Consider the following 15,686-nt stretch of genomic DNA (forward strand, 5'->3'; position numbering starts at 1 on the left):
TGAACCGTGCCAAAAGTCGTCAGAAACTCCAGATGTTCCCCAAATCACGCTGGAAGGCCGATAAGGAATCAGCTTTCAACAGATGTCTTGTGCCTAGACTCCGTGATTTAGTAGCTGTGAATGATGAAACAGTGTTTCAGTGTCTCACAAGCCTGCCTGGCTTTAATCATTAGACAAGCAGCTGCAGATCTGGTTGACGTCATGTCAGCGGATGGGAAGGAGAATGAGATGGTGAATTAGTTTTTAAATTTTTTGTGTCTTCGCATATTTGATGGATTTGGATGTGTTTGCTAAGGCATGACATGCAATCAGTGGAATGTGGAAATGAAGCAGGAAAGAAGTCGGAGGGCTGCAGGCGACTAAACTATTATTGTGAGGGTGAAAGTTCATTCCTGACCTTGGAATAATCTTACCTCAAGGGCCACTAAATTAGCTTTTTCTGGACATTGAGGTCCAGTTGAAAGCTTCTGGGAAAAAGCTAGTAGTAAATCTTGATTATACTTGATAGTTTAGGTATTTTGAAGCTGGGTTGTATGAGATACATTGTGTATTACCTACAGTAGGCAAACAAGTGGTCAACGGTTGCAAAGAGGCAAAGAACATTGGCTGAAATGCAATCTTGAAACCCAAAGACTATTGTCTGACAATGAGTTATATGCATTCATATGCTGATATCTGTTTATAGAGATTTGCTAATCAGACTTTAGAGGAAATCTTGGCCCATTTTCTGTTTTCCCAGAAACATTGACTGTTGCCCCCCAAAGGCTAAATTGCTGTCAGACAATAGCTGATGGTTTCCAAGATTTGCGCAAGATCCAGTCGAAAGCTCGAGGGAGAAGCTAGTACTAGACATTTATTTTTCTTTATCTGCATTCATAAGAAATGTGTTTTCTTGTTGTTCTTGCATATCAAGTTGCAAATCGGACTAGAGAGGAAGTCTTGGCCCGTTTATCTGTTTTCCGGATATCCAATGACTACACCAGAAGCCCAGAAACATTTGCTGTTTGTTCCAATCTGTTTAGTAGTTGTTAAGATATTACTTGCTGTTGGTGTTCTTCCCCATGAACATGAATATCTCTACCAAATGTTATGGCAATCTATTTCTCATTATTCGAACCAAAATGTTGAGAGCCACGTCGCTAAGGAGGGTAGATCCATCCATTTTTGATCCACTTGTCCTGGGTTGGTCGCAGTAGCAGCAGGTAGGCTGTACCTAGGTTCCAGGCTAGATGGGCTATGTATTCTGGTTCTTCCCCAAGGTCTCCTCCTAATTGGACATGCTCAGAACACCTTCAAATGAAGGTGCACAGAATGTTTAAGAACCTCCTCGGCTGGCTTTTGACCTAAAGAATCTCTAGACGGAGCTCTACTCTGGGCTCCCTCTGGAGGTCCAAGCTCCTTACGCTATCTCTAAGGTTCAGCCCAGCCACCAAGCAGAGGATGCTCATTTTGGCTGTTTATATGCGCAATCTGATTCTTTGGTCATTACCCAAAGCTGATGACCACAAGTGAGGGCTGGAACGTAGATGGACTGCACAGCATCCCATCACTTGTGTACAAGACCCCAAGATCCTTTAGCCCTACTCCAAGCTCCCTTTGGATGTCCAAGCTCCTCGTCCTATCTCTAAGGCTGAGCCCGGCCACCCACTGGAGGAAGATCATTTCGGCCACTTGTATCCGCAATCTCATTGTTTTTCCACTACCCAATGCTGATGACCATAGGTGAGGGTTGGAAAGTTGGAAACCCGCCGCTCCATTGTCCCAACACCCCGAGAGCCTTTGACTTGTATCTCTGACCCCATTCTTTTGGTCACTACCCAATGCTGATGACCATAGGTGAGAGTTGGAAAGTAGATGGACTGGAAAATGAGCTTTGCCTTCTAGTTCAGGTCACTCACATGTGAACAAGACCCCGATTTACTTGAACTCCTTCGCAATTCGCTCCCAACCCGGAGGGAGTATTCCACCGTTTTCCGGCTGAGAACCACGGCCTCAGGAACCATCTCTCCAGTGCCTACTTATGTTATAAACATCAGACTAGTTGTATTCACTGTCTAATCAGGGTCCCGTGAAACATAAAAAACCCGTGGACACATGGGGTTTCGCCGGTAACAGGAGTCAGCGTGAAGAATGTTGCGGTTGGTCAGGAGGAGGCGGTTTCTGACAGCACAAATGACTGACACAAACAGTGAGGGAGTTGGACAGATGAGAGCCACAGGCGCTGGAGAGTTCGGAGGCGGGGGGGGGGGGGCGTATGAGGGTCAACACATCGCCTGTGCATTGAGTGTGGCCCAGCAGCTGTATGCATAGGGGAGCCTTGGCCTCCTGCTCTGCATGTCAGGGGCCGTGATTAATGACCTACAGGCCTTGCTCTTTACTCCCCCCGCCCTCCATCTCCGCACCACAGAAGTCACTACAGCCACTGCTCATTTAGTTAATGGACACAGGCATGGACAGACAGGCGCAGGAGTCGAAGGGGTTACATTCGAGTGCGCGTACATGTGAAATGAAAGCAATTTCCCCTCTTACAAAATACCACTTTTCCAGGCTGTATGTAATTTCAGGGCGAGAGCGATGATTTCTTAGATTACTGTGTGCACGGCTCTGTGCCTGTGCAGTGTCGAGGCTGAGAGGGTGCCCATGCCGTTGTACCGGTTCCCAGCTTGTCAGGCAGCTGTCGAGGAGTGATTTATGACCACTAGACTCCAACCTGTCTTCACTGCCAGCTCAGTATTGTTACAACTGACAGCTAATGAGGCCAGACATGCTTTCAAGCAGAGCACTTAACAGGACTTCAATCTTCCCCCGTCACAAGTACCATTTTTGCACTCTCTCACACAGCACCCTCCTTTCTCTGTGCCTTCCTTGTTCTCTGTCTTTCTGTGGTGGAATATCTGACAGGCACTGAAAAGGTTTCTGCCTACCAAAGGAGATGTTTCCAAGAAGGCAAAGGCATCTTTCATACGCACACAAATTGGCCCGAGGGCATCGGCTAATGTTCGATTTAATCTAATAATCGAACCTTTTCACCGGGAATACTTGGAGAAATATGCTTTCTTGCAGGGAGTTAGACAAGAAAAACGATAAAACGCTCATGTTTATAGGCTAAATACGAAGGGGATTACCTTAGCTTAGCATAATGACTGGAAGCAAAGGGAAACAGCTAGCCTCGCCCTGTCCAGAGGTTACAGAGGTTATCTCCTATAAAGCTCTTACATATCTTTTTTTTACTCCACTAGATTTATTTGAACCCTTTAGTTACTTTATATAATAGAGTGTATAAGTTCTTGTATATTTAATGTTTATTTAACAGCTATAATTACAGATTATAATGTTTGTTAATACTTTATTTTATGAATAATTTCATAGGAATGTGGTTCTAATTAAGATAGAGTTATTATTACTTTTTTAATTTTCTTACTGGAATATTTGATTCCCTCATATTTGTTGATCTGTGATGGCCTGTAGACAATTTCAAACAGTGTTACAGACAATAATGCTACTATATAACATAATAAATATATATAAACGATGCTCTCAAGCTCATCAAAATTATGTATAATAATATTAATCATTTATTATATTATACAAACGACTGAAAGAGGTCAGTTTTTGTGTATTTTGGATTTAGTAGTATTGCTACTAAATGATTGCTACTACTAAGTACTACTTCCACCAGCACTGTTGTTTACTCTTTAGGTTTTGCATGTTAATTGGTAGGGTTAGCTGGCTGACATGTCTGTGGTCAGATGTGACATCATTCTCAAAATTAAATCTGTCAAGACAAGGAAGCAAAAAACTGTTTTTGAATTAGAACTGAATTATTTCTTTGACTTTAAAGTCTGGGGATCTAACTAGCATCCTAGTTTCATGCAAAGCACTGTGGGGTAATTTGTTTATGGGGCATTTATCATGATCAAGTACAAGACTTTCATATTTCATTCAAATCTTTCTGTTTTGAATGTAACTATAGTTGGTAAATTACAGTCACTGCACATCAACGCTGATCTCATTTAGTTGCCTGTGGTGAAATTTGAGTACTGTACTTTACTGTATTTACTGTACTTAAGTACAATTTTAAGGCTCTTTACTTCAGTATTTTACATATAATAACATAACTCTGTGAAGCACCTTAATACTTTTGTACGTTTACTTGAGTAAATGTATGACTTGCACTTGTAACAGAGTATTTTCTCTCCTTCCTCTGGCAGCTTTCCAACCTTTAACCCCATGTTCGCTGTCAGCCGTGATTAATGACAGTCTAACTAGCTGCTAGCTCGCATTGTCAGCGGTGTCATTGTCTCCTGGATACTTAATGAACTCTGACAAGTCTTTTGCCCTCGCTGAACTGACGTTTCCATTAAATGCTGCAACAGTGACGCCTGGAGGTCGATGAAGGGAATCTATGATATCAAATACACCCAGTGGCCTCAATAATGCAGCCCAATGAAGCAGCTATTGAATATATAGACGTCATGTTTCATGTTTTATTGACACTATAGTTAAAGGTGGTGTCGTATATCATGCATGCATGCCTGCGTCACTCCAGTACAGCGCTGTCACTAAATATGCCTTTACTTATCTAAATAACACTTCTATAACTGTGTCCTACAAAAAGTCAACATTAAAGGCGTCATAAAGAACTGTTATGTGTGATTATACTGTACAGGTGTACCTAATAAAGTGGACACAGGTGTGAATGTTTCATGACTTTTACTGCTTTAGCGTGCAGCTATCAACATTCAACATTTCAACATTCAATGCTAATTATAGATTCAGTCAATTTTGACCTCTTTAAGGCTGTAAAAGTCTCGGCATGCTCGACATCTGCTGTAGACGTCACAGAAAAAATATAATGTGTGTGCTAAAGATATAAGTTCAGAGATTAAACCTTTTAATTCGCTGATGACAAACATTGCTCAAACTTTAAAGATCTTCCAGTGATCAAAAACAAGCCAGGATCGGGATTTGTCTTCAACTTTGGAATAATTAAAGTGCCATGCAAAGCTGTATATCAGTGCATGTTGGCAGGCCGTGGTGAAATGTGACCAGTTTGATGTCCAATGTGTGGTCTGACACATCTCCTTAGTTTTGCTGGCCTTGATATGAAGTTGATTGAGTGATGACCCCCCCATGTACTCCTGCTCTTTTTCTTCAACTTCTGGAGGTGACAGCTGTCAGTTTCTGAACTCTGATGTGTGCAAATTGATATGCATCCTGTGACGAAATTACCACATCAGTCATGAAGCCTCACATACTGTGGTCTGTTGGTGACGTAGTTGGCAGTCCAAAGAGCCATCTGTCAGTCTACACCAGCTCCTTCTCGCCTCCCCACAATACAGCGATGGCTGTGTTGTGTTGAAAGCACAACACAGATGATCCTCACGGTGCTTTCAATGTTTTCCAGGTGTGAGACGGATCAGAAAAGCAGAAGGTCTCGTGTTAGAATGATAGAAATGATATTACAGGGTTATAATTATTGATGCATTCATGTGATCACCACTGTGAAGTTGCAGCTGGTAAGCGTGGACCAATAAAGGTTTTTCTGAACTGATAATTAAACGTCACAATTTTTACATTTCACTGTGTCATATTCTCATAATTCAGGCCTTTCTCTGGCGTGTTGCTGCTTGTTTTAAATGTTTTGAACACTCAGGATCACCTGAGGATAAAAACACACCTTAATGTGTGATCAGCTAGACTCTGTTGCCCCCTGCTGGAAGTCTCTCTCACTTACACTCTGCTGTAACACTAAAGTTTGGGAAAAACTCTCAGGAAGTTGACTAACAACAATGAGAATATCAGGAAGCTGCTGTTTTAGGATTTAAGGGCAATTACGCACATTTTACGCACAGTTTACGCACGTTATTTTTAACAGTTACGCGCGTATAAACTGTTTTATTTCCCAACTTTCTGTGAGGTTTATCCCACGATTCAAACAGTCCTCTGCCCTCAGCAGGAGTCGGCTTGCCTCTCCTCCTTCCCTGTTGTTCCTCCCGCTGCTCCCTCCCCCCCTTTCCCGGCTCCTCCTCTGTCGGGCTTCATCGAGCGGAGCTTTCCAAAAAAACTTCCCGTGCCAAAAGCTTTCCTGTAGCTTCTCTGTTATATGTGGCACGAAGGCGACAGTTGGAGCTGTTGGATGGAGGGAGCCGTGTTTAAGATATGAGATCTAAACTATGGTACTGATGACCGAGCAGGCGGACAGACCCCTGACCCCGTTATCCACACCGGAACAAGTTTTCAATAAGGACTCCCGAGGGACTCGGTCGACGTAAGTCTGGATGAGATGGAGAGGAAGGGCCTGGTTTGCTTTCCAGTGCTTCAGGCCTAATGCATTGTGTGTGTGTGTTTGTTTGTTTTTTGCATGAATTTAAGACTTTTAGTTGTTCCAGGAGGCGCGTACGTGGCACAGAAAGGGAGCAGACAGGGTTCAATTTGCATGAGATGTGATATTCTGAGTCCATGAATGTGTTATGGCACGTTTGGTGGTGAAAGTTAAAGAGTGAATACTGTCAATGGTGTGTGTAGGTCTGAGGTTGAGAATGGGGGAGAGAAGAAACAGAAGAGGCCCGGACGGTCACCTGCAGACCTCCACCTGTGTCTGGACACAGAGTTGGACACCTCAGAGGGCCGGAGGAAACCAGCCAGCATGAGGTGATGAAGGTTAAAGTGTCCTCTTTGTGGCTGCTTGTTTAATAAACATAATATTACAACTGTAGCTGGAAGGGTCGGTGGGTTTGACAGCAAATTTCTTATTGTTTAAGTCAGAAAAACTCTAAAATCCTCCAGTTTCTGCTTCTCTGATGTTGGATTTGCTGATTTCCTCTATTTCATATCACTTTAAGTAGAATATTTGTAGAGTTTTGGCCCATTGATTGGACAAAACAAAATCAAAACAAGACATTTGAAGATGTCACTTTGAATCCTTAGAAGCTATCATGAACTTCTCTTTGCTACTTTCTAACATTAAAACAAGAAAATAGTTGGTAGATTATATATTTTTACTGTTTCATTGAGAGAATAACCACTGACAGTATAAAGAATGGACGTCGTATCTGAAGAGCAGATGTGGATCATTTGCAGACCTGAGGCGGGCTGAGTGACACCTGGTTGCTCAAACATGCCATCTGTAACAACACTCACCTGTCAATTAAAGGGTCCACGCTCTTAATCCTGCATAACTTTAAACCTTAATATAATATGAACAGGTGAGTTGTATATAAATTCACCCTCAGTACAGTTGTCATGAACGGGGAAATTATCTACAGAGACCAAAACTGTTTTTTGTACCAGGCTGTAAACATGTTTATTTCTGCTGTGAAACATGGGGACTTATGGAGACTGACTCACTTCTGGAGTCAGCCTCAAGTGGACGTTTGAGGAACTGCAGTTTTTGGCACGTTCACAGCCACGGTGGTTGTCGTTGTCGATACAGGTGGCTTGTTTGAGTAACCAGGCGTCATTCAGCTCGTCCTCAGATGATCCACATCAAGAGGCAGGACTTGTCCACGTCCATTCTTTATACTGTCAGTGCTTCTACACTTAAATTTAAGACTACTAAATCTAAATATTTCGAGGTGTTAAGACAACTGAACTTAATGTAGCTTCTTTATTCTTACTGAATCTAAACCTTGTAGTTTCTCTCACCTTATTAAAGCTTAAACTGGATTCATTTCTTTAAAGTTGTCAGTCCAGATTAACAGCACACCTGCATGACCAAAGTGCTGTTTACAGATTTTTTTTTTGCTGTTGCTGTGTAAGCAGCTCTTATATAACCACAACTGACTGCATGCAAAGCCACACAGGGGATGTTTACTTTTGACTTACTGACCAATATGTCGTGTGTGTGTGTATTCGTAGACATAAGCAAACAAATTGTGTTTTTATTACAAGTTATAACACTGTCAACTTACAACATCTGATAAATCTTACCTGTCAGGTGTTACTTTGCTACCTAAACACTGACCTTTTATTTGTCAGGTTGAAACCTGTGGAGCAGCTTTCACCGTTGCTGACTCCGAGCGACTATGAGACAAAGTTTGAAAGGAAGAAATCGCAGCCCAGCCATGTAGGGAACACAATCTAATCTCATTTTACGGCAAACTTTGTGTAACCGTTTGTGGTTTCTTAATAACAAAAATCTTTTGTTCTTTTGTTAGTTATCGAAGACAAACGCTCAGTATCACAAGTTATTCAAGGAGGTCAGCAAAGATGAGTTACTGAAACAAAGTAAGTTTCTCGTTTCTCGTTTCGTTTCTAAGAAATGTCTCTTTGTTAATCTAAACGTGACTTACTGTTTGTGCCCGACAGGTTACACTTGTGCCCTGCAGAGAGACATTTTATATCAGGGCAAAATGTTTGTCTCTGATAACTGGATCTGTTTCCACTCCAAAGTTTTTGGCAGAGATACCAAGGTATGATCCCGTAATGAAGACGTTATTTGACTTCGATGCCGTGTGTTTTTAAGGATTTCGTTTTACTCGTCTGCAGATTTCAATCCCCGTGGTCTCTGTGACGTTCATCAAAAAAACTAAGACTGCTTTATTGGTGCCAAACGCTCTTGTGATTGAAACTACGAGTTATCCGGTAAGAAGACTGTTTATATAATCAGTTTGTTTGTCCGCTTTAACGTAAACGTGAAAGTCATTTTAAATTTTTGTTTTCCAGCACGTGTTCGTGTCCTTCCTCTCCCGGAACACCACCTACAAACTTTTGAAGTCCATCTGCGTTCATTTGGAGGTAAATAAAAACATTTGTTTCTATTTAAAGGTCCAGTGTGTCAGATTTAGGTGGCGGGGTCCGCCATGAGCTTCCATGTTTCTACAGTAGCCCCCAGAAGACACAAACTAAACACTGTTATCATTATTTTATGACAATTTGCAGTCTAAACAACAACATGTTAGCTGTAAACATGATAAGAAAGTTGCAGCCAGCAGCTGGTTAGCTTAGCTTAGCATAAAGACTGGAAACAGCTACTACGTTTAACACATTAAACTAATACTGTAACACATTAGCCATAATGACTTTGTAATATTTCATTGTTGTGTTTGTAGCTTGTTCTGCTTGCTGTAATTATATATATATATTATACTAATTATATATATATATATATATATATATTTATATAGCTTAGCATAAAGGGGGAAACAGCTAGCCTGGCATCAAATGGCAAAACAGAGGAACTAGCAACTAGCTAGTGAACACAGTTAGCTTCTATTGAGCCAGATATTTAGCTCAGGAAAGTGGTGGAGACCAAACCAGAGCTAAAACATGAGCTTATATTAATTAGACTGGCACCAAAATGCTCAGTGTTGAAACGGGGCAACCTTTTGCTAACACATTAGCCGTAACAGCCTTTATAATATATCATTGTTGTGGTTGTAGCTCTAAAAACATAATAAGCCTGATATCAAATGGCCGATAAAGTCACACCTAGCTAGTGAAGCATTTAGTATTTAGCTTCTATTGAGCCAGATATCTAACTCAGGAGGTGGTGGAGACCAAAACAGAGCTAAAAATGGGAGTTAATCATAGATCTACAGTGACTAAGTGACCAGAAACATGACCAAATGAATCCTAATGTTTCCCTGTAACTGTTGGGTGTCGAAATAGGCAACTGTTTGCTGACACATGAGCCGTAACAACCTTATAATATATCATTGTTGTGGTTGTAGCTGTAAAAACATAACAAGCCTGGTATCAAATGGCCGATAAAGTCGCACCTGGCTTGTGAAGCATTGAGTATTTAGCTTCTATTGAGCCAGATATCTTAACTCAGGCGGTGGTGGAGACCAAAACAGAGCTAAAATAAAAGTTAATAGTAGTCTTACAGTCACCAGGTGACCTGAAACATGAACAAATGAATGCTAATGTTTCTCTCTAATTGTTTGGTGTCTAAATAGGCAACGTTTGTTAGCCGTAACAACTTCATAAGGCGAAGTATTTATGCTGCTTTGTTTTTTTTTTTTGTAGGTGGATAAGACTTGTAACAGCACCATTACATCCTCCTGTGAAAACAGCTTCAGAGTGAAATGTCCATCGTCTCTTCCTCTGGTCAGTCAGTGGTCTGTTTGATGTTTTTGTACAGGGTGTATTTATTTACTTTTTATATTTTCCATTGTTGATGAAAAAAAGATCTATAGAAATGCCTTGTTCTCATGTTATACAACACCCTCTCTCTGTATGCGGTGTCTATTGTAAACCTTTCCTGTATGTGCACTGCAGGACTTTTCCAGAGACTTCTCCGACCTCGACGGGGTTGTGCAGCAGAGACGACAGGAGATGATGGAGAGCAGCAGCTCCGGGTCTCAAACTCCAGATTATGACAAAATAACTGGTGTGTTGCTTCTTCATAGACTTACTCTATCTAATGCACTGTGTGCGCTCTGTGCAGAGTTTATTATTCTCTGCAAATGTGCTTAACGTGTCATGTGTCACTGTGGCTCATACAGTCTTTGGTTTGCAAATAGCTGGAGTTAAGCCAAGTGAAACGTGACCCATTGAGGCAGTTGGCACGAAAACAGCGATGATCCTGTTGAATGATGAATGACATCTTTATCTTATTGTTTATGTCCCGTATGTTGTTTTTTTAATCTTCCACCGTCAAGCACACAGTGATCCGTAAGGATGTTTGTGCTTCTGTTATTAATATTTACTCTGTAGGGAGTCACTGGTTCGTTCTCTTTGTTTATTTGAGCAGACTTCACCGGCCTGCCAGGGACATTTCTAAATGCAGTGAAGAGCGGAGAGGTTTCAGTCCACGCTGACATCCACCTCCAGACGCCGAGCCAAAAACACGGCGCCGCTCTGAAGAACGGTAGTTTAAATACTGGATCTCTTGGAGTAAAAAATATTTGTTAATACCTCCAAAGTTTGAGGTTTTAGTCAGTGGAAGTATTAACTATATAGATTGTAAAAATGTAGCTACTGCCACCACCTGACTCTGTTGAAATGTGTATAACCCACCTGTAAAATCACGCTCATAACTTTGGACAAGGCTAGGCTAGCTTTCCCCCTTGTTTCCAGTCTTTATGCTAAGCTAAGCCTCCTGCTTCATATATACCCTACAAACACGAAAGTGGCGCCAATCATCTCGTCTAACGCATGGCAAAACAAACATTCCCATCATGTGTCTATTGTTGGCATCTAACCCAGTCATTAAATCTCTCTTTGCTTTTCCATCGTAGGGTCGACTAAACCAACCCGGGGAGTCGCAGTCAAAGACAAATCCGCACAGCCCGTGTCGTTACACGCCATCCTTCTCATCTATTTGTTTCTGTGAGTTACCTTTCATTATGTGGAACACGAGAAGCCGCAGCGCTCTTGACAAGACAATAGTCCGACTAAATTAGTTTCCATTATTTGGGCGTGTTGGGGCGATTGTTCATCGCTGTGTTTGTGTGTCTTCACAGAGTTAGCGTGCTCGTCCTGTCCTCCTGTTACATGGCTTTCAAGATTGTCGCTCTCGAGCATCGTTTGAACTCCTTGGTGTCGATGGGCGAGCACATTCATAATGAGTAAGAGTCGTGAATAATGTTTTGTTTGTTTTTACAGTGCGACATCACACACACACTTTGTTTGGTTGATATTAGTGTACAACGTCTTGTTGCAGAGATGCTGTGAGCTCCAGGGCCCAGAATGAAATAAATGCTGAGATCTATGGAGAACTGTCTACCAACTTGTTCAGGCTAGAAAAGGTTTGTCTCTGTTTTTATTTTATCGTGCCGTCTGTTACATATCATGTATGAAATGATTTGCATATGGGAAAACACCTTAACACACCTGTCTGTCAAAGGAGGGTGTGATGTTTGACTAAAGAGAAGCTACTGACCAAAATTCTAAATCATCAATTAGTCTACAGACACACATGAAGCTCACTAGTTAACATATTATATCAATTTTGCAAGTTTTCGGCAACAAGACGACACTTTAGTTCACAATAGTTTCACATAAAACCCCCAAATACAACCACAACTTTGTTTTTTTGTAAAAATGAACCCTTAAATACATGGGTGGTTTTCCGACAACTCCGCCATTAATTCGACTTTTACGACGCTTTTAATGTTTCAGTTTTTGTCAGTTTTCTTCATCATGAGCGTTGTTTCTATTTCTGGAGAAAAGCACAAACATTCAGAGGATACATCACAGCTTTTGGGAGTCCAGGCACCTCTTTGTACGTCTAAAGACGCAGATGTTGATGACCGCAGCAGCTTAAGCTCGAGGTTTTCCAGCAAAGTGCGTCACCTGAGCAGACTGTCCCGTCATCAAATCTCAGAAATGCCTCAATTATCTCGAACCTGATGATGCTTGAATGACTTTTCTTTTGTGGTTTTCAAACAACTGAAGGTGGCACACGTTGAGCTTTAGAGGTGCTGGTTGGCAGATTTAGTTAATCTTGGACGGTTCCATTCTTTTTGCTGAGCTATGCTGCTAATTGGCAGTGGTTGTTGTACACGTGTATTTGTTCTGATGACATTACAAACTAGCGAGTCGACAACTTTGCAAACAAGCAAGGTCAACAACAGCAGACGTAGCAGCAGCTGATATCCCTGACTAGTCCAACAGCAGTCAGCCCAGCTCAGCGTCTGTCTTTCAGCCTTTTATTTCACCAAACACTAAAAGTCAGTCCCACATTTACTCTTGGCTGGCGGCTGTTATGTCTATAAATATATTGCCCACTTGCTCAGCTCCTGTTCTGGCACGACACTGGCTCCAATTCCTTTTCGCATTCCCTGTAAACCTCCTCTTCTTCTTCCAGGTGGTCCAAACACTAACACCCTCTGTGCTCTGAGCTCACAGGCCGGGCAGCCCGGCTAACAAACTGGGCTAACATTAACTAAGAGCATGCTAACAAACTGAGCTAACATTAGCTAACAGCATGCTAACAAACTGGGCTAACATTAATTAAGAGCATGCTAACAAACTGAGCTAACAGCAGCTAACAGTAGCTAACAAACTGGGCTTACATTCGTGAACAGCAGCTAACAAATGGAGCTAACATACTGAGCTAACATTAACTAACAGACTGAGCTAATATTAGCTAACAGCAGCTAACAGACTGAGCTAACATTAGCAAACAGTAGCTAACAGACTGAGCTAACATTAGCTAACACCAGCTAACAGACTGAGCTAACATTAGCAAACAGTAGCTAACAGACTGAGCTAACATTAGCTAACAGTAGCTAACAGACTGAGCTAACATTAGTTAACACCAGCTAACAGACTGAGCTAACATTAGCTAACAGCAGCTAACAGACTGAGCTAACATTAGCAAACAGTAGCTAACAGACTGAGCTAACATTAGCTAACACCAGCTAACAGACTGAGCTAACATGAGCTAACATTAGCAAATAGCAGCTAACAAACTGAGCTAACATGAGCTAACAGCAGCTAACAGACTGAGCTAACATTAACTAACAGACTGAGCTAATATTAGCTAACAGCAGCTAACAGACTGAGCTAACATTAGCAAATAGCAGCTAACAGACTGAGCTAACATGAGCTAACAGCAGCTCACAAACTGAGCTAACATGAGCTAACAGCAGCTAACAGACTGAGCTAACATGAGCTAACAGCAGCTACAGCTGTCAGCAGTTTACTTCACTGTCCATCATAAACTCTGTAAATCACAGAGAGTTGAGGCGGAGCAGCCGGAGGACATCAGAGGGAAAACCAGAAAACATTTCCTCCATAAAATATGATCCAGTTTCACCAGAATCAGTGAAATAGTTGCTGCTGTGTGACTTAGTGCCGTAAAGCGTTACGCACTTCTCCCGACCCGGAGCCCAAAGTTACATAGTGTGAGAACAGACGTACGAATGACAGAGACACCTGATTATTTTAGTTAATGTGATTTGTTCATGTCTTAAATCACAGATTCAAAGAAACCTCCAGAAGCTGCTTGAAGAGACTTAAAATGAAGACTGTCGTCTGTTGGCCTGTCCGGACAGAAGCTTGACAGCTCGTACAGAACGCTTTATTTCTTCTGTGAACTTTTAAATTGTGCAATAAGAGCTTATTTCCTTCCTGCCTTTTTTTCCCCACTCAGGACTCTTTTCTGAACAAAATGTCGGAGGTTGAACTGAAGCAGCAGCAGCAGCGTGTTAGTGTGCCAGTGTTAGTGATGCGAGCGTATATGTTATATTTATCTGAGAGCTTTTATTTTGCATTTCACAATAGTGGGATTTTTAAGGCCCAAAGGTCCTGCTTCAAAACATTTCTTAAAAGGTCAACTTGTGTTTTTTGCTCATGTTTTATAGTCGGAATTAATTATATTTATGTAATGTATATAAATCACTCAGCTGGGGATGCTTGTACTATATATTTTGATTACATTTATAGGCAACTGCTTCTTCCAGTATGTCTTATCTAAAGATAGAAGAGAGTTTAACAGATGTTTTATTGTAAGTGTGTCCCAAATTGTTCATTTCTACAACTGAAGAGCTTCTCAGCTCATCTTAATTTCAAATTTGTCTTATGTGTTTAGTTTTTTTTACCCAAATCAATGTCCGAAAACATTTGCTGTTGAGTGTTTGTGGTTTTTTTTTAGAAGAGCAGTCAATCATTTCAGGACCAATATTAGCAGAGACCGAGCTCGTGTTTGTGTGTCTGACTGTTTGATCGATCGTCGTCCTGAAATAAACGTCTCTCTCTCTCTCTCGTGACAGCGTCTGCTGAACTTTGCTTATTTGTTCACCGTGTTTTTCTTTCTTACATAAGGCCCACTTCGCGGTCAGGTGACACACCTGCAAAGCGTAAACAAATGCATGCAAAAAAACTCTCCACAAACACCAACTTTGAGGTACTTGTACTACTATCTCTGACGGAAATATTGTACTTATTTATCTGACAGCTCTTCTGTTGACTAGTTTTCATCATTCCTGTCTTAATATCTCCAAATTTGGGGATTTTTCTTCTGATAAATTGAAGGATGAAGTGTTCCTCTATGTGTCCTACTTCCTAAGTTAAATAAACTCTCTTAGATTAGCTGGAAAATGCAGCTGAAAACTGTTTTTATGAGCTTGCGGGACAGCAACGCCAAATGACGCTATAAAGAATGGACGTTTTATGCAGATGTGGATCATCGGCGGGGCTGAAAGACGCCCAGTTGCTCAAACAAGTCATCTGTAACGGCACTTACCTGTCAAACAAAGCGGCCACTCTACTGTACTTCACTGCATTCATGTGACAGCCGTAGTTACTGCATTTTATTAGTTACTTTATGAGTAAAAAGTACAATATTTCCCTCAGAAATGTGACTCGAGTATAGTGTGCAAATACTTTCTGCTTCCAAACATAAACACGGTCTCTGTCATGATTCAGTCCTCTTTCCTCTTCACTCCCACTCTGCTGTGACTCATTTTTTTATTTTTATGTTTTTCAGCTTTTTGAAAATATCTGTGTCTTATGTGACACGTTAAATCCATCTGGAATAAAAACAGATCAACACACACGTTTGTTGTGTATTTTTCTTAAAATGATGAAATACGGCGTTTGTTGTTACAAGTCAGAGTACATGGAGAGGACACAATAACAAGTAGTTAAATAAGAACTTATTCCAATGTATATATATAATTTATTTACTAGAGGACGAGGTGCGGGGAAATTATTATAAAGATGCCTTAAGTAAATTATAAATGTTTATTTTGATGCTCATATTTCTATCCTGTTACTCAGAAATTAAATAA

General features: G+C 41.2%; 1 protein-coding gene across 2 annotated transcripts; it reads left to right on the forward strand.

Annotated features, from left to right (window-relative positions):
- The first annotated feature begins 6,012 nt into the window (after nt 1-6,012).
- On the forward strand, nt 6,013-15,449 carry LOC104939343 (GRAM domain-containing protein 2B-like). 2 transcript variants are annotated; one of them, XM_019264700.2, is made up of 14 exons: nt 6,013-6,271; nt 6,529-6,654; nt 7,981-8,068; nt 8,160-8,229; nt 8,311-8,414; nt 8,491-8,586; nt 8,668-8,739; nt 9,973-10,053; nt 10,225-10,336; nt 10,700-10,816; nt 11,187-11,277; nt 11,412-11,516; nt 11,612-11,696; nt 13,876-15,449. In XM_019264700.2, exons 1-14 carry the CDS (start codon nt 6,177-6,179, stop codon nt 13,912-13,914), a joined length of 1,281 nt encoding a protein of 426 aa, XP_019120245.1. In that variant the 5' UTR covers nt 6,013-6,176; the 3' UTR covers nt 13,915-15,449. The 2 variants fall into 2 exon arrangements, with proteins under 2 accessions (XP_019120245.1, XP_027138077.1); XM_027282276.1 differs by lacking the exon at nt 6,013-6,271 and adding an exon at nt 6,290-6,337.
- The last annotated feature ends 237 nt before the right edge of the window (nt 15,450-15,686 follow it).

This window comes from Larimichthys crocea, chromosome IX, assembly GCF_000972845.2.
Source record: "Larimichthys crocea isolate SSNF chromosome IX, L_crocea_2.0, whole genome shotgun sequence".
NCBI lineage: Eukaryota > Metazoa > Chordata > Actinopteri > Sciaenidae > Larimichthys > Larimichthys crocea.